The sequence below is a fragment of the Cynoglossus semilaevis genome, chromosome 13, assembly GCF_000523025.1.
Source record: "Cynoglossus semilaevis isolate Cse_v1.0 chromosome 13, Cse_v1.0, whole genome shotgun sequence".
Taxonomy (NCBI): domain Eukaryota; kingdom Metazoa; phylum Chordata; class Actinopteri; order Pleuronectiformes; family Cynoglossidae; genus Cynoglossus; species Cynoglossus semilaevis.
In genome coordinates this window covers 4,129,482-4,154,673 of record NC_024319.1, presented here as the reverse complement: position 1 = coordinate 4,154,673, position 25,192 = coordinate 4,129,482, and the positions used below count along the sequence as shown (strand labels likewise).

At 39.5% G+C, this 25,192-nt stretch overlaps 3 protein-coding genes across 6 annotated transcripts; 1 reads left to right on the top strand and 2 right to left on the bottom strand.

Annotated features, from left to right (window-relative positions):
• Nucleotides 1-31: 31 nt before the first annotated feature.
• dbf4 (DBF4-CDC7 kinase regulatory subunit) lies at nt 32-6,099 on the bottom strand. 4 transcript variants are annotated; one of them, XM_025061626.1, is made up of 13 exons: nt 5,635-6,099; nt 4,152-4,283; nt 3,596-3,753; nt 3,106-3,309; nt 2,942-2,992; nt 2,783-2,852; nt 2,610-2,686; nt 2,466-2,511; nt 2,321-2,366; nt 2,116-2,241; nt 1,377-1,488; nt 918-1,033; nt 32-805 (listed from the first exon to the last, which is right to left on the bottom strand). In XM_025061626.1, exons 2-13 carry the CDS (start codon nt 4,195-4,197, stop codon nt 82-84), a joined length of 1,776 nt encoding a protein of 591 aa, XP_024917394.1. In that variant the 5' UTR covers nt 4,198-4,283; nt 5,635-6,099; the 3' UTR covers nt 32-81. The 4 variants fall into 4 exon arrangements, with proteins under 4 accessions (XP_024917394.1, XP_024917391.1, XP_016893136.1 ...); XM_025061623.1 differs by lacking the exon at nt 5,635-6,099 and adding an exon at nt 4,380-4,888; XM_017037647.2 differs by lacking the exon at nt 5,635-6,099 and adding an exon at nt 4,392-4,888.
• On the top strand, nt 5,067-9,165 carry slc25a40 (solute carrier family 25 member 40). Its single transcript, XM_008323069.3, has 10 exons — nt 5,067-5,321; nt 5,404-5,508; nt 6,122-6,181; nt 6,260-6,366; nt 6,472-6,539; nt 6,789-6,913; nt 7,044-7,327; nt 7,417-7,498; nt 8,020-8,100; nt 8,195-9,165. Exons 1-10 carry the CDS (start codon nt 5,291-5,293, stop codon nt 8,326-8,328), a joined length of 1,077 nt encoding a protein of 358 aa, XP_008321291.1. The 5' UTR covers nt 5,067-5,290; the 3' UTR covers nt 8,329-9,165.
• On the bottom strand, nt 8,825-24,198 carry abcb4 (ATP-binding cassette, sub-family B (MDR/TAP), member 4). The gene is given in 29 exon segments (XM_025061620.1): nt 8,825-10,657; nt 10,858-11,004; nt 11,651-11,857; nt 12,253-12,450; nt 12,537-12,693; nt 13,703-13,843; nt 13,945-14,045; nt 14,137-14,340; nt 14,428-14,511; nt 15,272-15,349; nt 15,487-15,548; nt 15,551-15,590; nt 15,670-15,810; nt 15,903-16,100; nt 16,196-16,357; nt 16,975-17,145; nt 17,231-17,434; nt 18,011-18,136; nt 18,215-18,325; nt 19,786-19,899; nt 20,027-20,198; nt 20,350-20,474; nt 20,572-20,743; nt 21,189-21,380; nt 21,803-21,851; nt 21,950-22,100; nt 22,831-22,924; nt 23,538-23,699; nt 23,797-24,198. Coding segments are annotated over 28 exon segments (3,921 nt in total). The 5' UTR covers nt 23,603-23,699; nt 23,797-24,198; the 3' UTR covers nt 8,825-10,402.
• Between the last annotated feature and the right edge of the window lie 994 nt (nt 24,199-25,192).

Genomic DNA, 25,192 nt, shown 5'->3' with positions numbered 1-25,192 from the left:
CCTTTCTTGAACATGAACCCAATAAGTCACATTGAGAAAACATGAACAAGTTTCTTTATTTTAGAAGTTTTATTTTTCTATTTAAAACTCAAATCCATGAAACTCTACATCCATGTCATCACTGGACTGGAAGAGTCTCAGCAGAGAGTTGTGAGAACCGTTGCTTTGACCTCCCAGTACACAGGTCTCTATTTTCCGTCTTTTGCGTTTATAAATTCGGACCCTTCTCTGTATTTTTCGAACAGCAGAGAAGCCGGGCGCTGGGACGTGTGTGTTTTCCGTGCGGTCGTCTGCAGCTCCGTCCTGCACCGACTCAAACTGCGGCAGACCCTCGTGTGTTTCAGTCTCCTCTGGAGGTTTTGTCACATTTAACTTCCTTAGGGAGTCGCTCCGTGTGGTGGCATCCTGAGGGAGCGAGGACGAACTGTTCTGAGATATTTGGTCCACGGTGTCGACCTGAGCGGCAGAACAGGAGGCGGTCACATGACCTTCACCTTCGGGGGAAACAGTTTCTCTTCTGTCCAGAGACATTTGTGCATGGTCCCTCGTTTGAGGACCACAAGTCCAGGAATTCTGTCCACACAGCCGTTTAGCTGCCTGGGACTTGGACCTGGATCTGCATGAGTAAGAGCTATGGTTCCTCCTGTCCTTGCGAATCAGAGATGTGGACACAGGAGCTGATCTGGTTTTCACAGCATGTCCTGAATTAGATTCTCTATCGACAGTCTGTTGCTGCTCCTCTTTCAGAGTCTCCTGGGTCCCAGAGTCTCCTCCTCTGTGTCTCACTTCACTTTTCCCACAAGGTCTGGAAACAGAGAGAACAGATGAAACACTGGGGCAAAAAAAAACAAAAAAAACCCAGAAATCAACTGATATGTTTTCAAGGTAAATGGATGGAATGTTTTGTATAAAAGTACCTTCCAGCTTGTTCTCTGATGGTGATGAAGTCAAAGTGCAGCGTTGAAATCTGTCTGTCCACCACTGAATACTCATCACTCTTAGAAAAAGCTTTGTGACACTCACTCTGTAGATGCTGAACAAAAAAATGTTCTGGTGTTTAATGATTGATGACCACGGCTCTCTACAGCAGCAACTGACTACATTGTAAAGTAATTACATAAAATAAAAAAATAAAAAATCTGGTCCAAGAGTCGAAGTTCTAATAAAACATTCACAAAAGAGGAAAACATTTTCTACTGAGCCAGAGAGACACTCGTCTGTAAATGTGATCACGACTCGGTGCACCCCGCAGGACAATGTGGTCCAAACCTGAATCCTTTTTTTAATATTCTGTATCTGATGTATTTTAATGACAGTGTGAACAGCATACATTCATTTTACAATTTCAAAACATGAGAGAGAACGTCAGGACTTACACTTCGGAGGTTTTCGTATTTGACCTTACAGCACTCGCAGTAGCTGCCTCGTTTCTTATTCCTCTTCTTTCGTCCGTGAGCTCTCTGATCACTGGCTGAGGCTTTCACGTCTCTGCAAAAAAACAGTAATTATTTTTTGTTGTGTGTTTTGTTCGTGCCCCTCCCTCATTGATTTGTGGTCAGCAATTTTCAGAACTCTCTCAAATGCACTAGACCCGGAGGTTCAACCTCAGGCTCGTTCAGATTTATGTGGCGTTGCACCAGACGACAGTCAAGAAGTGTAAAGAAGTTATAGCAGATACCACTTTATATTGGACGTTTCCCAAAACAACCACACGTCTCCCAACCTTTTGCTTTGATTATGTCTTTAAAACATCCAATACACACTCAGCTGTTCCAAAGTTCACTTCTACAGCACCTGGAATCCAGTCATCTCTGACAGTAAGTACAATCTGTGACTGAGTGATCGGTAAGGATCATACAGCTCAACAAAACAACCTTTTATTCTTATAATTATTATTATGATATCATAAAAATATTTTCTCTCTTAGTTTAATTTATGTTGTGTGTATCTATTTACCCAAGATGCACCTCCCAATAAAAAGAAATGTAATTTTGAAATCAATTTCTCAAGTCCATCAGTGATACAAAGAATACAATTGTAAATCTGTGTTAAATCTGTGTTGAATTCCCGTCTGATGGAAGAACTGTCCAAGAAGAAAGGCAGAAAACGTCAAACCTTTTTCCTGCCGTTTTCTTCCAGGGTGAAAACTTGTCCTCGACGTAGAAGGGACTAAAAGGAGGAACAGTGTGAAGGTTGAACTCCGACTTGTTTGGCAGTGAGAGGTAGATTGGACGATAGTGTCTGAGAAAAGGAAATGTGACATTTAGTAGGTTTTTTTTTGCTAGGAATGACGAAGACAGTGATGAGTGTAGATGAAAACCTGCTGAAGTCTTCAACTTTGACGAAGGGTTTTCGGATTCGTCCACCTAGGAAACATGTTTGTGACATTTAATAGTGTTTGAGAATTTGCCCACAGAGAATAAAAAATAAAAATAACGAGCTCGACAATTTAATAAGATTATTACCACTGGATATCTGGTATTCTTTCTTTGTTGTTGACCCAGATTTGACCTTTAATAAAAACAAACAAAAAAAAAACCACATGTGGATTGTAGCCAAACCAGAAATTAATTTCTTTACAAAAATGATCATATATGTTTAAAACTCACCTTGGTCTTAACAGCAGCTGTGTCACGACACTGGCTGAGTATGGACTGTTTCTTCTTCTGCACGTACGCGATCACATCTGCATTTACACAAATTATCAAAAACGTGCACAGCACGCACACATTTAAACAGCCAAAATACTGAATAGAGAAAAAAAAACACCACGGGAGCTCACCGTTTACGTAGAGGATTTTCACGCCCCACTCCAGAGCATTTGACAGAATCCTGTTCATTCGAACTCTCTCCTTAAAACACACACACAGTTTGTTAGCACAGACAGGGAAGTTGTTTCTTCACAGCCATTTGCAATCTGCTCAGATTTGACTTCACCCACCTGATCTTTCACCACTCTCTCCACCAGAGATTTCCCTCTGCTAGCAACAACCTGTATAAAAAATAAATAAATAAATAAAATATATATATATGTGAGATAACATGTCAAAGATTATCAGTCCACCATATGTATCACGATGTTGCAGCAGTGAAAAGTAAACACACCGTCTGTGTTTGACCAGGCGGCCTGCTTTTAAGGTGGTCGCCGTGGCTGCCTGGTCGGTGCAGGTTTGTATTAGGGTAAGGGGAGCTTGGTCCAGAGTCCGGGCTGGGGACGGGAGAGTCCTGTCTGAGGTGCTGCACACATGGAGTCTGCCTCTTGTTGGAGACCAGATACTTTATTTCCTTACTGAAAAACTTCTCAACAGTCTAAGTGACAGACAGAGAGACAGACAGGTTTTTAGGTTATTTGAGATATTTGAAAAAAAAAAATCAAAATCAACTCTGAAGTGACTGCTGCATACTGTTAAACATGACAAAATATTTTAGCTGAGCTCACAGCTGGTGGCAGTCAATCACACATGACAATCCCCGCCTTAAGGTAGTCTTAAGCTGTATTTCCTATATGAGCAATGGTTTTACGCAAAATCATTGGAAAAATGTATGTTGACACAGAGCACATTAAAATAAACAGTACAGTGTGACAGTGTCTTACCCCACCCAGCTGTTTTATGTCACTCTCCAGTGTTTCTGATGTTCTGTTCGAGGGCAGGTCCAGGTAAAACACTTTCCCCGCAAACGGTTTGCATGAAACAGGACATGACAGACGCGACGTTCGATTGGCCTGGGTCATTTTTGGGTCTCCAGACTTTCCTGAAAAACCAGCAATTGTCCCACAAAAGGACAAAACATTAGTGTAACTTGCTTGGTCAAGTCTGACAAGTTTTTGTCAGCACCTGTATTTAAATGTGCATTGTTTAAAAATATGTGCTCCTCTTCCATTCTGGACATGTTAAGTTTGTTTTCAACTGCAAAGAACTTAGAGTCGTATAAATATATCACGTTAAAAACTGCTTATATTTGCCATTTTTGAAACGATCTGCCTTTAACATCCATAAAGTGTTTTAATGGCTGTATACATTTAAGTGACATGTTGGTGGTTCTATGTAGATCACAAACTTTCTCCGTGACCGGTACAGAGTTCACGTTTCATTATGTCAAGCGAACTTCTATGTTTAAATAAAAAGAAACAAACTACTGTACACCATTACCTTGCCAGCTGGACTCTCGATGTTTCTTCGTGTGTTTTGGCTTCATTTTACTCTTCGCTAAGAGAATGAGATGTTACTTTTGCCTTCGGGGATAATGTCAACATGCCGTTTGAAGTTTTTTGCATTCTCCCCCTTTTGTAAACAAAGAACACTATTTGTAAAATCAGGAAAAACAAAACACGTAACTGTCTTGCTGATTAAAGAACATATCAACAAACAAAAACTCACGCGAAGTCCTACATTTTGAAACAGACATAAAACATCGTCGAACAATTGCTCAGCTTGTGTCCCATTGTTTGACAAATATAACTTAAAAACAGTGTAATGAGTAGAGTTGACATTTTTAAAACCACGTAATATCCATTGGCCTACAGTTTTAAAATTATGAACGAACTAACGTCAACTTCTCCGTCAGTCAAACCGCTCCTTCCCGCTTTAAATCCAATAGTGGAGGAAGTATGAGTTTCCACGTCTGATAATTTCCGACTTTCCCGTTACCACATAAAAAATATATATACTTATGTCACTGTGCCCAAAAATAAATTATCATGGTTTAATGTAGTTGTTACACCTTTAAAAAATATTATTCTGCCCTAATTAAAGCCTTCTTACTGCTGCTGTCTCATAAAATAATCTCCCCAGATCTTTACGGAAAAACAAAAAATCTGGCAACTTTAAATCTAAGTAAACAATGTTTTTGTTCCCGTGTACACTTTCTTCACTATCTAACGTAAAAAATAAAATATATAATTAGAATTATCGCAGATACATACTCTACAGATATAGTGAATGCATGTGTGTTTCTATTATTTACTTAATGTGAAGTATTCTATTGTAAAAGAAATAGCGAATCTGCTCCGTTGAAACACCATTACGCAACTAACGTCAATATCGTCTGTTTTTGTAACGCTAGCAGACTGTGGGTTAAAGAGCACAGCAATGCGCACACGCACGTGTTTATACATTTTTAATGGGTTGACGCATTCCACCAACGGCAACTTTCTGAACTGAAAGAGGGAGTATAAAGTCGAGGGGGATGCGTATGTTCATGAAGGTCTTTTTAGACGCTATAACGTTTTCTCAGGTAAGAAGTTGGTCAAGCTAATCAGCTACATCCTTATGTTCGCATCACACACTTCATGCCAGCCGACTCACGCAGCTATAGGCAAGGTCAGTTTTTGTAAAATACGATAACCCGAAAGCTCATCTAAAAAAGTAATCTCATGTTGAGACGTGTCTGTGTTTTGTGAAGGAACAATGAGTGGTAAAACGTCTGCTCCGTTTGTCACCAATGGAATTACTCCACTCCAGCAGATGGTGGCGTCCTGCTCTGGAGCCATCCTCACGTCACTCTTCGGTGAGTTTATAAATAATATTAAAATATCTGGAGAAAGTATGTTTCTCTGATCAAACATATAACGTTATAATTTGGTATTTAAGTTAAATAAAAGTGCTCCACAATAGTAATTACATAAATACATACCCTGCGGATGATGCTTTAAACACCGCAATGTAAATAGAGTTTTCTAACATAGAGATTCTGACTACTGCTTATACGTAGAATAACCGTGGTATCTCAGTAAAGCCAGTTACAAGCGGTTAGTTAACCCTTTGTGCCTCAGAGAGACTTCCCCTGACAACCAGAATCAGTTTGGCAACTTAACAGTACAAATTCCCACTTGTTGTATCAAAGTGTATATCATTGCAGACCTCGCTACTTGGCCAAATTGCCATTTACACTTGCCGTTATCTGTATGTCACACACACACACACATACACACACCACTACAGTATAACATTTGTTCCCACCCACTCCACCCTGTTTCTACCCCAGTCTCTCAACTCATCCACTTTTACAACAGTTATACAGTTTTTTTAGTGTTTCAATAAACTGTATTATACTGTAACATATTAAGTGGATTGTATTTTGGATCTTGAACCCACATTCTAATGATGTTCTCATGTTGTAGTTACACCGCTGGATGTTGTGAAGATTCGGCTCCAAGCGCAGAAAAACCCCTTTCCCAAAGGTTTTTTTTTTTAACAGTCATTAAATCAAGCATAGTGTTATAAAATGTTTTCTCACCAAATATAGTCTTGATATTTAGGCAAATGTTTTGTCTACTGCAACGGACTGATGGACCACATATGTGTGTGTGAAAATGGAAACTCGAAGGCCTGGTACAAAGCACCTGGTCACTTCAATGGCACCATGGTAAAAAAAACAAACAAAAAAAAAACATCTCATACAAAAACATTCTTCTCAAAGTTACTTCATTGGTTGAAGTAACACATTCTTCTCTCTGACCTGTATCTGCAGGACGCTTTTGTGAAGATTTTACGCAATGAAGGAATAAAGTCATTATGGAGTGGATTACCTCCAACTCTGTGAGTGTTGGCAGAATTATAGACACATTATCACTGTTTTTATTACCCCAAAACGTATATATAATATTATTATTCTATATTATTTTGCTGTTAGTTGTCCTTTACATATTTACTTTCTAGATTCTTATTCACAACATGGCTAAATTTCTTAGTTAAACATCTATAAATCAGACTCATTGTTATATTCTATTTTACAAGCTATCGTATTTTATTTATGTGTATAAACATGTTGTTTGTTTGTGTCTCCAGTGTGATGGCAGTCCCAGCCACAGTGATTTACTTCACTTGTTACGACCAGCTCTGTGCAGCACTCAGGCGCCGCATGGGCAGCTACGCTGACGAGGCTCCTCTTCTGGCAGGACCAATAGCTAGATGTGAGTAATACCGCTGACACCTGTCCAGTCACTGACATCACGGCCGATAACGGCTACGTTCACACTGCAGGAAAAACAGATTCCAGATCCAGATTTTTTTTTTACCCCGTTTTGTCTTTGTTCACATCAGTGGGGGCAGCGACGGTCATCAGCCCGCTGGAGTTGATCCGAACCAAGTTGCAGTCTCAGAAACAGTCGTACAGAGAACTGACCGCCTGCATCCGCACTGCGGTGGAGGCCGAAGGCTGGCTGTCCCTGTGGAGGGGTCTGGGACCCACCCTGCTCCGAGACGTGCCCTTCTCTGCCATGTACTGGTACAGCTACGACAAGGGGAAGAGGTGGCTGTGTGAACAACAAAACACCAGAGAGCCCACGTTCAGCATCGCCTTCACCGCCGGAGCAGTGTCTGGTTCTGTGAGCGCAGCCCTTGAACAAACCCCACTGATAACTTTGACGTTTTACCCAGAAAGAATTGTTTGCTGATTCGGGTTTGTCTGTTACAGATCGCTGCCGTCGTCACGTTACCCTTTGACGTGGTGAAGACGAGAAGGCAGGTGGAGCTGGGAGAGTTACAGGCCAAGAATTGTAATTATGACATTAAATCCTTATCACCATTTTAACTAGTAAATACAACAGCTGATGATTTGCAGCGCCCCCTTTTGTAGGTGGGACAACTGTCAAGCTCCTATTATTGCTACAGAAAAACACTGCAATTCCCACACAACCGTTTTTATTAGAAAAAAGAAATAAAATTACATGTCATTACAATTTTCCCTAATGGGTCACAACATTGGAAAAAAAAGATATTCATTTGCGTTGCTTCGCCACATACTTGACTTGGATCCACTGTTGTAGTAAAACATGATCATAAATAATTTTCCTTTTTTTCATTATTTAACTAGAAATTATTATAGGTTCCTGGACACTTTAATGTTACATAAATATGTAGAAACTAAATGGAAACTTCTACTATGCCGATGGGATTTCTCTGATTTTGAAAAAATATTTCTCTTAAGAATGTACTTGAGGTCTAATCAATCTAGACTTTCTATTTATAAATGTAATTTCTGCATCTCTGGAACCGATTCTTTCCTGTGTTTTGTCAGTATCATCTGAGGTCTCCACCAGCACCTACAGTGTGATGAGCAGGATCGTGGCCCAGGACGGCTTTGGTGGACTGTTCGTAGGTAGTAACGTTTTACTGGAATTAATATTTCGTAATTCATAATAACAGTTGTGTTGTGTACTGACTTGACTTTGTTTAATTTCTCTCCCTGACAGGTTTCCTGCCCAGACTCATCAAAGTGGCCCCCGCTTGTGCGATAATGATCAGCTCTTATGAGTTCGGAAAGGCGTTCTTCCGCAAGCACAACCAGGAGCGCGTTCTCAGTCTGTTACAGACCAACAACACCTGAAGGAGTTCTCATCACATCACGTCAAATCAAACGGCCACTTCTACAAGCTCAGACTTCCAAATAAAAAATAAATCTGTTCTCTCTAAGATAATGCCACTTAAAAAAACTGAGCTTTAAACAAAAATCTGTTTATAATAGGTATATTACAGTTTATCACATGGTTTTATGCTCGCTGCTCTACACACTGAGGACGTTTTCTATGATGAGTTTAATCATTCTGTTGTAAAAACAGCTTCCTGTTTTTAAATCTCTGATTCAAACAGAGGTCACGTGCACTGGTCCTTTAATTTGGGGATTTATCATTTCATTTAAATTCCAGAGTCACTTTTTTTTTCCATCTTTTCCTTTCAAATGTAAACGTTGTCCGGAGATGTCGTCGTCTGCAGCACTTACATCAAATTTCATAGTCAGACTGCTGGGTTTGAAAATTGAAAGTCCAAACATGACATTGTTTCAAGACCAGCGTCATGAGTGAAAGTCTGATTATGTCTGGAGGTTTTTTTTTATTAAAAAAATCACCTGATTAATGAGTGTACACTGTGGTTCTACAAGAACCAGGAGAACATAAAATAGTATGTTTTGATCAATGATGTCTGTCATTAACTCTTTGTATTATTGTGTTGCGTCTGCCTTTAATCTAACACTTGTACTTCAGTAGGAAGTGATTATGATGAAGTTGAAAGTTCTCACTGTGAAACCTATTCCACGAAGCCTCTGAGTTTAAACATTTGAATAATGTTTTTGTTTTTTGTCATTCATGCCATATGTGGGTGGATTTGTGCCAGAAACCTTTATGTTATTTCTTAAGCTTTGTGTCTGAAAATAAAATCTGAAAAGTTTTCTTCCTTTTTCTGTTTCCTTTGTAGAAGAAAAAAATGCATGAACGCTGCAGACATCGACCATTTTCAGTATGAAAAATAAGAACCGTCTTCGTTTAGTTAAGGAATAATAAACACTAGGAACTGGACACCAGTCTCAGCTGCTGCTCTGACTTTACACCTCATCGTAAATTCCGCTCTCTCTTCTCTTCCTGAACTCCTGTCATTTTTAAATTGGTGACTTTTGGTTCCGTTTAGATACTGAGGCTCTGCCGGACTGCACAGCTCACAGCAGCTACAGCACTGAGGCTTAAAATGATTGAATTCTGACCCAAACTATCACCTGTACTAACTGTAGGGGCAGTGTTTTCCAACTGTTTTCGAGCTCCTGTCCACATTTTACATTAGAAAAGTTGGACCTAAGTCTAATAGTGTAAAAAAAAGTGAGTCGTTTTATCAAATAAATATAAACATTTTTATATATGAGCATACACCCACACCGGTGAGTTATGATTGGCGTTTGTAAAAATTACAATCGCTATTAATTGCATCGACACACACACACACACACACACCGTGTACCGCATTTAACAAGAATCTGCTCAATTACTCACTACTGTGGATCCTCTCAGGTAAACGATTACGTTTTCATTCATTCATGTTTTCCCCACAGACGTTAATGTTGTGCTGAGTGACGCTATTAGTGCCAATGAATGCACCACGACGCCTCGTTAATATCGTAAAATATTAATCATCAATACATACAGTACTGAGGTTTTTGATCACAGTAGGTGGCGCCAAATCTCAACAAAAGTCAGTTTAACTTTTAAATTACAATACATTTATACTCCAGACATCAATTTTCATCAAGTATTTGTTTCAGTGCAACTAAAGCAGTAAAGTAACGTAGTAAAACTTTACAGAATCAACTTAGAATAAGAATTAGTTCGATCAATCAGACTGTGACTAACATAGTAGTAAATCCTAAATGTTTCATAATTGTTCCGTTGGAATTAATCTGTGAAAAATATATATATAAAAAATCAGAGGCATGAAAGTGATAAAGGGTCAGGTATGTGATCCAGCTGGTATGTACAGTACTGTGCTAAAGTTTTGTGTACGTGTATTGTCAAGTATTTGAATAAATGTGATCTTGACATTTGTTTTTAAAAAATTTGGAATGAGGTGAAAATAATACAGTAAAGGATCACGCCCTGCGTGAAACTTTTGCACAGTACTGTAGATTTGCATGAAGTCTATAAGGCTTCCTGAAAATTCTCCTTGCTTTGTTCACTTCCTGTTTTGCTGGCCTTACTGTGGCCCAACTGCTTTGTCACTAACGTGTGGTAGAATCCCCTTTTGGCCAGAAGCTGTTCATGCGTCCCCTGTTCCACCAAAACTCCTCCGCGCAGGACGGCAATGCTGTCGGCGTTTTGGATGGTGGACAGACGGTGGGCCACGATGATGGACGTTCTGCCTTTGCTGGCCTGGTCCAGTGCCTCCTGCACCACCTGATCAGACAGAAGCATGTGTCAAGTTAAATATTGGTCCACTAGGTGGCAGCAATGAAAACTTTTTGAAAATCTCAATGGAAAATGTTTTATCTGAGACCATATTTATGTTTTATCCGTTCACTCACCTGAGGGACCAGTGTTAACAAAGTGCACCACCTGCAGGACAGACAGAAAACACATGAGGGCCAGAGACTCACCTTCTCACTCTCAGTGTCCAGGGCCGAGGTGGCCTCGTCCAGCAGCAGCAACTTAGGGTTCCGCAAAATGGCTCGTGCTATGGCCACTCGCTGCTTCTGCCCACCAGAGAGCTGTGTTCCCTTGTCACCTGCCTGAGTGTTGTACTGCTGCTCATGCAGCCGCAGACACAAAGACAAAACAATCCATTTGTCACTGTTGAAGAAACCAGTGTGCTACAACACACACTGCTACAAAGTAACACTAGGACAAAGTAATAATAAATCAGCGATTTACCATCACTGAAAAGATCTTGAGTTTTGTAGTTGTACCTACGTTTAACACAAGGGGGAGCCAGCAATTTTTAAAAAAGAATTCCAGTCTCAGGGGTTTAGAAAACTCCTGATGATGACTTCGATCTAAGCTTATTGTTTTGTACTTCATAAATGTTTCTTCAGTTAAAAATGTTGTTGTTGATACTAATTACTTACTAAAATGTATATATACATCTGTGTAGGTATAAAATATAAATGGTCAAAACAGTACATGTCTCTGTGTAAGCGAGTGTCGGGCAGATAAATGAAATGCAACCAGCAATAATTCTGTGTCACTGGGATACATTTAGATGTCGCAGCTTCTGTCATGTCTCCTTATCTCTGCCTGATAGTCACCCACCACGTGGTAAAGATAAGAGTTCCATAAAGAAAAAGGAGTGAATAAAAACGTGACGTTGTTTATTCTTTAACTTTGTCGTGACTAGGAATTCAGAATAGGACCTGACTGAAACACCAGGAGGTTCCTGTGTGTGTCGTTCACCTGTGGCAGCTGCACGATGAAGTTGTGAATGTTGGCTGCCTTTGCTGCCGCCTCGATCTCCTCCATGGTCACAGTGCGGCTGTTGTCGCCGTAGGCAATGTTTTCTGCTAGAGAGCAGTCAAACAGCACAGGCTCCTGGGACACGATGCCTATCTGGGATCGCAACCAACCGATGTGCAGTTTCTTGATGTCTACACCATCCATCACCTGGATGACAAGAGACATCGTAACATGTAACAAACTCCAGGGGGACAATTCACACGTACAAGGTCTGCTGTATTGCAGAAGCAGTGGCGAAAAAGAATTAAAAAGCAGTGAGTGCTATTTTAAAAAATGTATTCAGTATCAATATAACTTATGCAACGAGAATATATTGTGTGGGAAAACATAAAAAAATGAGCTAAATCTAATTAATAATCAAATAAAAAGAGAGGAAATTATTTAATTTTGGTCAGTTGGGAGAACGTTCTGACTTTTCATCTAGTCTCACAGTATTTAATGCAACAACAACTGATGATGAACAGAGACAGTAACGGAGTCATAACCATTGCCTTCAGTTAACCATTAACTGAATGACTGTAGGTGAGGAGGCATCTTCTTACCACTCGCCCCTCTTTGGGGTCATAAAATCTCTCAATCAGCTGTATGACTGTGCTCTTCCCACAGCCACTGCTGCCCACCAAGGCCAGTGACTGACCCTTCTTCACCTCCAGATCCAGCCCTCTGAGGATGGGCACATCTGGTCTTGAGGGGTAATTGAACTCAATGTTTTTGAAGTGAATCTCTCCGTCAAGCTTTTCCTGGAGTTTAAGGAGAGGAAACGGGAACAGATGGTATCACGTGCGTTAAAGGCAGTGTTGTCCGTGTCCGTGTGTAAGTGACGTACCAGTGCTTCTCCTTCCTCTGAAAGGTTATCTATGGCAGGCTTCAGGTTTATCAACATCAGGAGGTGAGAGGCCGACACTTTGGCCTTGGCATAGTTTGGAGCGAAAGCATTGGCCTCACCAATAGCCATGGCGCCGAACATCACCGCTGAAATCACACTGGTGGAGGAAACCAAACAATGAACGACAGGAGCTCGGCCTTTCTTTGACATTGAAAGGATTAAATAACAGTGACTCTGTCAAATAAATGCAGCGTTCGTGTTATTTGAAGTGCAATTTAAAATAGTTTTTAATTTTTATGGAATATAAAAAGATTACGACATGTATTACTTCTTTCAACCTTTGGTCCAAACAGGAAGACGACTCACATGCTCTGAGTCATGTACCTAAAAATAGTTGGACAATTGTTTACGTTTTTGCTGATGAATACTGCATATGACACTTTGTGGTCAAATCATTTTATTTGGCAAAAAATGTTGTGTTTTTCACTTCTCTCAGAGAGCGTATGGAGGAGTGCAAAGAATGGTGGGGAAAAAAAAACAATCTAAGCGTTCTGACCTTTAAGATTAGGGTCACTTATTTCCGAGTGAGTGAGCGAGTTCTGTGTGAGAACATTTTTGTTATTTTATGTAATTAAAGTGTATTTATCTTTCATCTATAATACATTTCTGTGTGTACATGTAAAAGTTAAATAAAAAATGAGTATTTAATTTGAGAGTTTGGACAAAATATGAGTTCAAAATATGTTCTACCCTATAAAATGTCTCATTTATGCACAGACATCAAAGGTGTTTGATACATACTGTAAACAAAGGAGTGCCAGTATTGCACCTCAAACTAGCAATGTGTTATCTCTTTATGGCTGGTCAGAGATGAACTCTGGTCTTTGTGTAAAGGTTTATGTGAAGAATGACAAGTGACTCCTCTGAGCCATGTCAGTGAATTACATCAGCAATTATAAAACCTATGTGCACACTACACAAAGGAGTTAACCGTGCACGTGCTTCTGTTCAAGTCAATGATTATAGAAAAACCAGTCCTGTCACTGCCAGTGGTGTTAATACGCCCGTGTGCACCTGTGCAGTTTGTTGAAACACCAGCTTGTACACACATCTTTTGTTCATTATATGTTTTGAGTTCAGTAGGAGAAAAGGCTCTGGACACTTACAGATAAACTCCTTCCACATTTACCCTTCCCTCCACAATCAACCAGGCTCCAAATCGGAAACACCCGGCGTAGGCAAAGTAGATCATTGCCTGAGAGAAGGAGAAAGTGAAGCCATAGATGTGGGCCTTTTTCTTGGCGTTCCTGGAGTAACAACAGATTAAAGATTAAGTTCAAGTCACATGACTGAAATCCACCTCTCAGGTCTGCTGCATGTCTGTTTAAAACACTGTCTTTCCTCTTACACGTATGGTACGTTAAGGTTTTCTTGATACAATGCCTCAAACTTCTGTTCTCGAGTGAGAGAGGCAACAGTGCGGATGTTGTCGATGGCCTCCGTGGCAATCTGTGGAAACACAAACACATCCACGGTGGCTGTTACCCCCAGCAGTGTTTGTGCTCTGACAGGAAACCCTTTAGTGAAACAGAGCCCTTGCCTTCCCAGCCTTCTCCAGCTCCTTCTTGTCTTCCGCAGCGTGTCCACTGATCATCTGGACGCCTGCGGCTCCGGCCACCACCATTATGGGCACCACGGCCAGGACGAGCAGCGTCAGCTCCCAGCTGTAGATAAAACCGATGATCACACTGGTGCCCAGGTTACTAACATTCTGGGCCAGTGTGGCCAGACGAGCTCCTGTGGCCTGAGCAGAAACACAAAGAGAGAAAGTGGGTGACGCTCTGTGGGAAACAGGATTCTTATGCAGTTTCGTGGCAGCTGTTCGACTCACCCCCTGTACTTGGGCAGCATCTGTGGCCAGTCTGGTAGTGAGAGCGCCCACACTGTTCTTTTGGTTGTCATACCAGCCAAGGTCCTTCAAAACAACAACATCAACAACATCAACAGAAAAGAACAGATACTGGCCTGTATATGGGCCTCTGGTTTACCATGTGTTGTATTCAGCAGCTAATATCTGGTATCCAAAATGACAACAGGCTAAACAAAGTTATTGAACAGAACATTAGGCCATGGAGTGAAAGTTCTGTTGCCCCCATCATCTGGGCATCAAATGTGGGCCACCAAAAGTTTTTATACACTGTATCTGAGCAAGACCAGTTGACTCTGTGGAATATGGATGACAAGTATGTCTATGATACATAGGCTGATATGACATTTTGTGATATACTGCAATGCTATGAGTTTTTTTAAAAACAATTGTAGGAAACTGTCTTTATGGTAAACACACAATGCTGTTCTATTCTTAACAGCAGGTTACTAAAGTTGGAACAGAGGGACCTGGTGTATATTTGTAAGAACTACAGAAGAAATAAAAGCAAAATGAACCAATGCCGTGAATATTTGCATCATGTTATTGTCAGTAAAAAAAAAAAATACAGTACTACTGTAAAACAAAATATCAGTGCATCAATATTTTCTTACACCTCATAAAAAAAAAATACAGTACTACTGTTAAACAAAATATTGCAATATTTCAGTGCATCAATATTTTCTTACACCTCTAGTAACGAGAAAATATGGTATTATATATGTATCATATCATAGACATTAGTCACTGAGATACTGGAGTACTCCAGTTAGCTGCAGGCGTTTTGTTCCAGGTTTCTTCAGCTCACCTGTCTCATCATGGCCTTGAAAGCCTGCAGTCTCAGTTTGAGGGTAAGAATCTCTCCAGATTTACCAAAACAGAAGCCCTGGACATACATCACAGAAGGAAACCAGTGTTAAAGTCATTCATTTAGATGGATTATAATCCTACATCCATCACCCTAACACAACAAACTGCCCGTGTGTTTTATGTTCTGACAGGTAGACGTATGAGCAGACACACCTGCAGGAATAAGGTGACAAACGACACGGCTCCTAATGCGAAAAACATGAGAGAAAAGACGTGGCCCTTTCCCTCACGATGTCTTTATCGTGCTCTTGAAACACCTGAAGTGATTGAAAACACAGGTCAACAGTTGAAGGCTGACTTTTTATGCTGCACACTTGCCAATAAAAGTGGACCTACTGTGATGATCTTAGAGAACAATATAGCAAACATCGGTTGACTGGCGCCGTTGATGATGGCACAGAAGATTCCCAGCATGATGTACGGCCACTCTGAACGGTTGAGGTCTAAGACTTTGAGGAAGGGGGCAGAGGGGGGATTCTGGAAAACACAAAGGGAACAGAGGTGACAAACCTGTTTTGAACTTTTTCTAGAGAATTTTAGAAACATGAACATGGGATACTCCAGCTCACCTCTTCTGTTGTATCCTTGTCATTCTTTTCTGTCTGTTCCTTCTTGCCTACTGAGGCAGCGGCGGAGGAGCCTCTCCTTAACTTCCTCCGAAATGATAAGGACCCATGACTGCACAAAGGACTCTTCGGATCTTCTAAATCCTCCTCCTCATCATCTTCTTCGTCGTCGTCATCCTCCTCCCCGACTTTGCGAAAAGTCTGCAGGTTTGACATAGTAACACAACCATGGAGCGGTTGTTATAGGATGGATTTATGTCAAGCTGTTCTCTCTGTTTTTAGTGAGTATTTCTTACCTGTGTTGTGACTAGTGAATGATAAATTCCTTTTTTTTCCATCAGTTTGCTGTGACTGCCCACTTCTTTAACGGTACCATTCTGGAAGCCAGCAATGACGTCAACGTTTCTGATGGTAGACAGTCGATGTGCAACAACTATAGTGGTGCGACCAAGTCGGACCTACAAGCAGAGACATGGTCTTTAGTAACTAATATTTCTCCATGTCTACGACTATTGTGGATCTTGAAGAGTAAACTCAGACAGTGGAAAAACTGCAGACCTGTCTGTGGGGGAAATTTATACATTTGGAAATTGTAGGTTCTTAACCTTTTTGACCCTGAATCTTAACTTTGCGTTTGCCCAAGGCCCGTTTAAATATTAATACTGTATTGTTTTGATTTCACTCTTGGCTTGATTTGTATAACCACCACTAAGAATTATTGAAACTAAGTTACTCATTGATAACAGAAATATCTCCAGTGCAGGGCAGTCAAGGGGCCAAAAATTTAAAACACAAACAATTTAAAAAGTTGGGAGCTGAACAGGATTATCATTTATTATTACTATATATATATATATATATATATACAATACAAATACAATGAATACAATGAATTGGCTGCTGCTGTGGTGAATGTTTCCTTCTGCAATTGCTTGGAAAACATCTCCTGAGCCTCACAGTATAGTATCATAAACAACTACTCATTTGTGGCACAGTCTTATAGATAATAACTAGATTTAAATGTTTAGATGTATTTCACACATTATTCCCTGTGATCCTGTGATTGTGTCAGTACCTTGTCCAGTGCAGCCTGCACGATGGTCTCACTCTCAGCGTCAAGAGCTGACGTGGCTTCGTCCAGCAGAAGAATTTTGGGGTTACGGACCAGAGCTCTCGCAATGGCAATCCTCTGCTTCTGTCCACCGCTGAGCTGAGTCCCTCTCTCACCGACCAGCGTTTCAAATTTCTGTTTAAACAGTGGAAGTGTCAGTGTTGGAAGTTGCCATGTCGCCTTAGTGGTTAATAAAGACAAGAACAGAGACACCTCTGACCTGAGGAAGGTTCATGATGAAGTCGTACGCGTTAGCCTCCTTGGTGGCTTGTTCAATCTCTTGTTGCGTCACGTTGAGTCGTCCGTATCTGATGTTCTCAGAAATAGTGGTGGCAAAGAGGATGGGCTCCTGACTTACCACTCCAATCATCTCCCTCAGGTAGCGGATGTTGAGGGAGCGAATGTCGTGGCCGTCAATTAACACCTAAACGTGAGAGGAACAGACACGGAGGATTCATTTACACCACATGAAGGACTGTATGTCACAAACACAGCATGGATTTACAGTCTTTTAACTTCTTTTCTACTTTTAACTACAGATAGTCCATGGACTTACAGTCTTAACTTTTAATTTCTTTTCTACTTTTAACTACAGATAGTGACATCAGGGGAAAGGCCATTTAGTTCATACATTATTCATACTCCTATCTGATAATATGGCTCCACCTGTCCACTGGTTATACAAACACAGTAGCACCATCATCTACCTGTAAAGGCTAAATACACACAACACATCTTGCTTCAATACAAATCCCACCGGTCAGACGGTCAAACACGTAGCTGATAAAGTCTATAACCAAGTTGCATTGTGGGTAAAATTCTAGGAATAGGAGTTGTTGCTGCTGCACCCATTTCAATCAGATTTATATACTCTCAGCTGACGTTAGTCCTTGCTAACGTTTTCCTACAGATACAGAGCCCATTCACAGACAGAGTGTTACTTCAGACTCCCGCAGCTTTATGTAAATCAGATGAGGTCATGAACCCAGCTTTCACTCACAGTGCCTTCCTGAGGGTCGTAGAACCTCTGAAGCAGCTGGACGGTGGTGCTTTTACCACAGCCACTGCTGCCCACTAAGGCGATGGTCTGTCCACTACTGACACTCAGAGACATGTTTTCTAGGATCTGCAAATGAACACAGCATTAGTTAACAAGCACGGTGTGATGTTGTATCGTATCTGTGGCCATCTGTGAAGGACGTACTTTGACATCTGGTCTGGAGGGGTAGGTAAAGTGAATGTTCTTGAACTCTATATTTCCTTGGATGTGGTCTGGCTTGTAGCCCGCCTCCGAAAAGCTGTCAATGCATGGTTTCTGTAGAGAGATAAAGAGTTAAAAATGTTTTCCCAAAAAAACAGATTTCACTCTGTTTTGGCTGTGTAAATAGGAATGCAGTGGAATAACTGGATTCATGTTTATTCCTTAAGGGGACAATGGGAGGAAGACTGTTGCTTTTCCAGAGCGCTCATTGAACAAGGCAGATGTTTATTGACACAGCTCCCTGTTTTTGTTCACCGTTTCATGTAACCCTGAAAACAGTTTTCTCACTGTTTTGGTTATAACCCGAGCTGAAGGGAAACCTGGGCGCAACAGGAAAGAGAGAGACTGCCCAGTCCTGACTTCACAGACACCAAGAGCTGCAACAATGAGACGATTTAAAAAAAAAAAAAAAAAGTACCTTTCATTAAAGGTCACACACCATACCATAAACAACCACACTCACCTACAGCCCAATCAATACTGACGTACAGGAAAGGGGAAATCCACAGACCAAAAAAAAAAAAAAGATTACCTTTCTACTCTCTCACCAACATCCTGTTGATGTGGCTTCTACCCCATAAACTGTTTAATTACCTCCTAATGTAGCTAAAAAAGTGAGTGTCGCAAAGAAAGTGCTGGTAGACAATGAGCACAATTTTAATTTAAAAAATAATAATATAATTAAAAAGTATGTAATAGTTACCATATACTGTAAGAATTATATTATATATATATGCTGTACATAATACTTGGCAGACTCAGCATGGTCATTTGAATAGTAACTCCCGAGCCAAAAAAGTGTGAACAGAATACAACAATCTGCCTCCTCTCAACAATACTTATCACTGACACAGAGGAGAGAATCATAAAAACAGGATCCATCCGGTACTGAACTACCTGGTCAATGTATTTTACAAGTCACAGTGTAAGAGCATGCAATATGGCCTGGCTGTAAACTGATTTTTTGTAGTGTGCTGCAGGTGAGACGTGAAAGTGACAAAAGGTCAGTGACTCACACCTCTGCAATGTGAGTCAGTCAGTCAGTCAGTCCAGTAATCTGTAAACTAAATATATACGGGCACACCAGGTGACACAACAAGAGTCAACACCTCAGCGCTGAAGTATCAAACCACAAACTGAAGAGTGTTTGGAAGTTCAAACATTAAAGACATCGACCCTGTCCTGTAAGAAATGGAACTCCCTCCAAACAGCAACCCCTCTTTTTTCTCTCTCTCTTATCTTTTCATCTTCCTCACCTCTATTTTTTCTTTGTTCTTCATCCCTAACAAGTTTATCTAAAGAACTGTTTTCATTTACATTTACTTCACTCTTTTTTGTTTCAGATAGAAAACCAAACAAAAAAAAATCATACTTTTTTCATACTTGTACATAATGAGATGTGCATTGCTTTTTATACATATATATTCAATATTATTGTGTGTTGCAATACTTTTGTTGCATATCATCTGTTTTATATTTAAACACAAAAATTATAATTATTTTGATTTCCTTACATTGTCAATGATACTGTACACTTTATGTGCTGCTCCTCGAGCACTGGAAAAACTCTGGATGTTGGCAGAGGACTGTCCAATCCCAAATGCTCCAAAAACCACAACGAAAAAAACCTGAAAGACACACAATATCACAAGGCTGACAGAGGAAGTCTTTTTTTTTTCTTTCTACGTCACTAACAAGGAATATCTTGATGGATATTCAGAGATAGACATCTAATGTGTCTACGTATCTACTCACAGTGAGTACACTCCCAATGGTGTATTCCCCACTGAGGATGAGTGTGGAACCATACCAGAAACCCAGGGCATAGGAAGAGTAGATGATGAAGAAGGTGAAGCCCATGGCAATGTTGGCAGAGATGGCTTTCTTAATCCCCATAGCCTTTGCATCTTCCAAGTGTTTTTCATATCTGTAGTGCAACATGAAAAATGTATAAAAACCTACTCACCACTTAAATAAGACTCACATCAACGTGAACTTTTCCGAAACTAATTCTTCACCAAAGGTAAAATATTAATACAAATTAAAAACATTTGGAAATCACAGAGTTGTCTACACACCTGGTAATCTCTCTCTTTTGACCGCTGAATGCAAACACTGTCCTGATTGCAGAGAGCACCTCCTCTGCCACAGCTCCTGCTTTGGCGTAAGCGCCCTGCTCTTTACTGGTGAATGTTGTGAGCACCTGCCCAGACAAGATGCACATTTACATTCACAATAGTCTATTGTTGATCAAGATTTATTCATAGAAATATGCTGAAAAAAACCCCCACTGGACTCACCTTACTGTAAAGTGCTGCTGAAATGCCCAGTACTGGACTGAAGGCCATGATGACCAGGGTGAGCTTCCAGCCTTTAGCAAAGCCAATGATGAAGGAGGCAAAGAAGGTGCTGAGTTGTTGGATCAGCATTCCCAGCTTGTCTCCAATTCCCTCTTGGATCTTATAGACATCACTAACAAATGAAAAGGGAGTCACGAATGACTTCTAAACCATCACAACATTTATGTCAATAAAGTCAAATTTATCATTATTTTATCGGTGTTGTTAGAATCTGATTACAGGATATAGGTGAAATATCAAAAAATAATATGTGACAGAAGTTTATTAATGTTGAGATTTGAGCATTAAAAAAACAATAGTATTATGTCATGATACGGTGTTCAATCTTATGTCACAGTGGGCACTTCTCCAGCCTTACAGCAAGTTGATCACCAGTTCAAGCCCTGGATCTTTTTTCTTTTTAATAACATTGAAAAGGTAAGCTTCCAAAATAAAGACACTGGTTTTAGAAACTCTATAGTTTTGTATAAAAGCACCTGGTAATACATTTGAATTAAAATAAACATTTTAACAAGTCCTGACTGAAACACAAACTATTGTTTTACACTAAGACTTACTCCATGAGCCGTGTGTTGAGCTCTCCTGTTTCGTTGACGTCGAACCAACCTATTTCCTGCTGCATAATTTTGTGGAAAAACAGCTTGCGTATGTGTTTGACCTGTCGCCCAGCGGATATAGTCCACAGGGAAACCTGCAGGTATCCTGCAACCATCGTGCCAACTCCCATGATGGAGTAGTAGATGGCATACCTAGAGGAAAGATTTGTTGTGACAAATTCATTTGGTAAGGCAGAGGAAAGTTTAATAGGAATTAATTAATCCCTAATACCCTGAACTCCCAGACCTCAAACATAATCTCCTGAAGGTAAACCTAACACTCAGGTTAGGACAAGTACAGGGATTTAGCTTTTGTAACGTTACATGTAAATTCCTTATTTTCTTATGTAAAGAACGTATTAAAATCCCACTGGAGACTGTAGAGCCGTTTGCGTTTGAGCCTCTTAGCCGATAGCATAAATATCATGTCAGCATGTCGCATGTTTTGTTAAATGCTGATGTTAATAAGAGGAAAAAATTATAATAAAACAATCCAGTATATAAAACACCAGATAAGGAACATTTCAAACACATACATGTGGCAGTGGTGGCTGGTAAACCAGGCACATACTCACTCAGTCATTTGCTCCTGTAGAGTGATGTTAACCTGTATGTCTGTGAAGTCTGATAAGACACATTAAAAGAAAACAATGTTAAAATAAAATCACCCATCGAGTCATTTCAAATATGATGTACGCCTGAGGCTGTAAAAGATAACTCACTAAGTTCTGGAGAAGATGATCCATGGCCTATGAAGCTGTCTGTCATGTCTCCATACACGAGGAAGAGAAGGGGAAGCATGACACCGTTGACCATAGCCATCAGTAGCCCAGCAATCAGCATTAAAATGTCCCACTTGTCAGCAAATCTGAACTATACACATACAATAATGACAGTGTAGAAAGAAAGAATAGTAAAAAAAAAAAAAAAGACATTTTTGCCTTCAACATAGTTTCTTCTGTTAGTGCTTGAATCAGGTTCATGTACAGTGTGTCCATGTTACTGTAGGTAAATCTACATTTATGACTGATTTTATTTCCAGAGCTGTCCCCTGCTGACAGACACAGGCATGCTCTTCAGAGTTTACTTTTTTTTTACAGTGATTTTGACACAGCAAATTCATTAGGTACTAAGATTAGATGCTGCATTTGATGTGCGAAGCAGAACAGGAAGAGACTTTTAACTCCACCGTATTATGTCCACACAGTAGGGGACAGGTGGAGTCCAAACAAAACGACCACAGGATGTTCTCATACCGAAATAGTTAGATAGTAAAAAATAATAGTTTAAAAGTAATAAAGGTAAAATAATGTACGATAAAAACAAGACCTTAGATGCAAGTGAAAAATACAAATATTAAAATAAAAGATGTCAGAATGACCATAAACTATGTGGGTTTTTTTAATAAATGCAGCAAAAAGGTGGGTTTTGTGGAAAACGTAATGGAAATCTTTGTGTTTAAAAAAAACTATAGTTTGAGCATTTTTCAGGTTTTGAAAAAAAAAACCCACCACAGCAAAAATACATTTAATATTACCTTTAAATCCTAAGGTATACAGTTTTAGGTTTTACAGTGAGAGGTCAGAGTTCAAAGATAACTTACCACTGTGATGGGACCAACCATGGGCAACTTTGGCTCTTTTTCTTTATTCTTCTTCTTTTTCTTCTTCCCATTCTTTTTGTCATATCTGTCTTCACTGAGGGAAAAACAAATAAAAACACCTATTGTAATTTGTTTTGTTTTGTTTTTTGTTTTACTGTAAAATTATTTTAAGACATTGTGTCTACTAGGAAATGTTATTGTGTCATTTTCTCCAACAAACAGTGATTTAAAGTCTAACTTGGCTTATTAGAATTTGTTTAAAAAGGCTGAGAATGCTTTCACCACTAGCAAGTACTCAAAGAGACATATGTTTAAGGCAATAACTCTTTTACCCATTTTACCTAAGTACTCAAGTACTCAAAGAGACATATGTTCAAGGCAATAACTCTTTTACCCATTTTACTTTTGTATTTTTTTTTTAAATTAACACAATAAATACCTAAATACTTGCATCTAATTTGTATAAATCCGCATTATTTCAATGTGTTTTGTAATTTGGTGTATGGGAAAAATAGATGTTTTTATATACTGAAAATAGCAGTCAATAATTAAAGATATTAATCAAATGTAAATGTAAACACATACATCTACAGGAATATTTTCAAATCAAATTCAGTTGTCTCTTCGGTGTTGCACATTTAATCAACTACAAAGTTACATTTTTGTATTACTAATAATTAGGAAAACAGAATAAAGAGTGACTTTACCTTAAAGGCTCATTTTTCTCTGGTAAACCCTGTGTGAACTGTATATTCTCCTCTTTACTGTCCATGTCTGTGTCCCGTGGTGAACAGCCTTGTTTAGATTCCACTGTGTTATCCAAACAAATGATATAAACTATCTTTTCTTAACGTTTGCCTTCTGCTACCCTGAGAACGAGAGAAAAGGCACAAGGGTAAATATAACCACTACCATCTGCTGTAGAACAGAACAGAACTGGAAGTGGGAAGACTGTCTAGATCTTACTGTAGATCTGACAGAGTCAGGAGCACAGCTCTGGACTCTCCCGTCTCTCCTCCTGCTCCTCCTCCTCAGGCTTTACAATATAGCAGCATCATCACAACTTCCGCCCTCAGAAACAATGGCTGTTGCTCGAAATCTCTCTCTCTCACTCTCTCTGTCTCTCAGACTCTCCCTCTCTAACTCAGTTACACAATTTACCTTCTTGGCTCTCAGTCATGGATGGACAAGGTTTATTAATAGGTGACTGATTACATTGTCAAAACATGAATGGGTGGAGCTCAGCCTACAGTAGGTGTGTGTTCATGAGGCCAGTGTAGTGGGGTTGAAAACCCCATTTCCCCTTACAGCTGGTCTGCGACTGTACAGCTTCACATAATTCTGTTGTTTATACTTGATTCCAGTCACATGATGAGCATGGAAATACTGAAGTGAGATCTATGGTTTAATCCTGCATTTATGATAAAATTCAACTTAGCTTAAAGCCAATTATTAAAAATAATAAAATAAAATAATTGCTTTATTATAAACTATTATTTATTAAACTATGATTTTTTAAAGTTTTTTAATCTATCTACAAAACTGAATAGAAAGTGTAGATGCCGGTAGGCGGGAGCAGATTTGACAAGTGACAGCTAGCCCTAGTTGACCTGAGTACTGTTATATTTTTGTCTTATATACCTTCCATCCAGTCCTGAATATCTAATATCCTAGAAACACTCACCAATACTGTTGTTAAAACCCTACACAGAAATTGAGCGGAATGGATCAAAAATTAAAAAAAAAAAAAAAAGAACTGCAGTACGTTGAGATTCAGGAGTCAAGGCGATGAATACAAAAGCTTATAATTAAGTCAAATTAACTAAGACTAAACTAAGATTAATGACCAAAACATGTATATAATGTAGTGTTGTTTGTGCTTGGGAAAACTTAATACATCGTTATAATGATGTAAATAGTTCCTATTTTACTTAAAACTGTCAAATATACCTGAGTATGTGAGTAAGGTCACTCACGATTTACGGTAGAATTCGGCGTCGTAATTGTTTCCAGGAGAATCGAGTTTTTCCGGAACTCCTCATTACAGGCTTTAAGGATTTAGCTAATGTTTATTGGTAAAATGTTTTACTTTGAATTTTCTGTTCAGTATGTAAATGGAGAGCCGTTTGAAACAAAATGTAACTGTTTTTCAAACGAGCAAAAGTCAACACCTGGCGGTCATCGGTTGAGATGCATTTAAGTAATATTTCCGGTTTCGAAATTAAAATAGGTTGATAAAATGCTAGACAAAAAACATTTTGGTCTACCATTACATAAACCATAGTTTATTTATTAGAGCTTTACTGAACGTTGATATTTAAACGGCTACGCGTATACTGTAATATGTAATATCTTAAGGTAG

Coding starts and splice junctions, on each gene's coding strand:
- slc25a40 (XM_008323069.3), top strand. CDS start 5,291: ATGCCAGCCGACTCACGCAGCTATAGGCAAG. Junction 5,509..6,121: donor CATCCTCACGTCACTCTTCG/GTGAGTTTATAA, acceptor CTCATGTTGTAG/TTACACCGCTGGATGTTGTG. Junction 6,540..6,788: donor AGTGGATTACCTCCAACTCT/GTGAGTGTTGGC, acceptor TTGTGTCTCCAG/TGTGATGGCAGTCCCAGCCA.
- dbf4 (XM_025061626.1), bottom strand. CDS start 4,197: ATGAAGCCAAAACACACGAAGAAACATCGAGAGTCCAGCTGGCAAG. Junction 2,993..3,105: donor CGCCTGGTCAAACACAGACG/GTGTGTTTACTT, acceptor TTTTTTATACAG/GTTGTTGCTAGCAGAGGGAA. Junction 1,489..2,115: donor AAGAAAACGGCAGGAAAAAG/GTTTGACGTTTT, acceptor GTTTTTTTGCAG/AGACGTGAAAGCCTCAGCCA.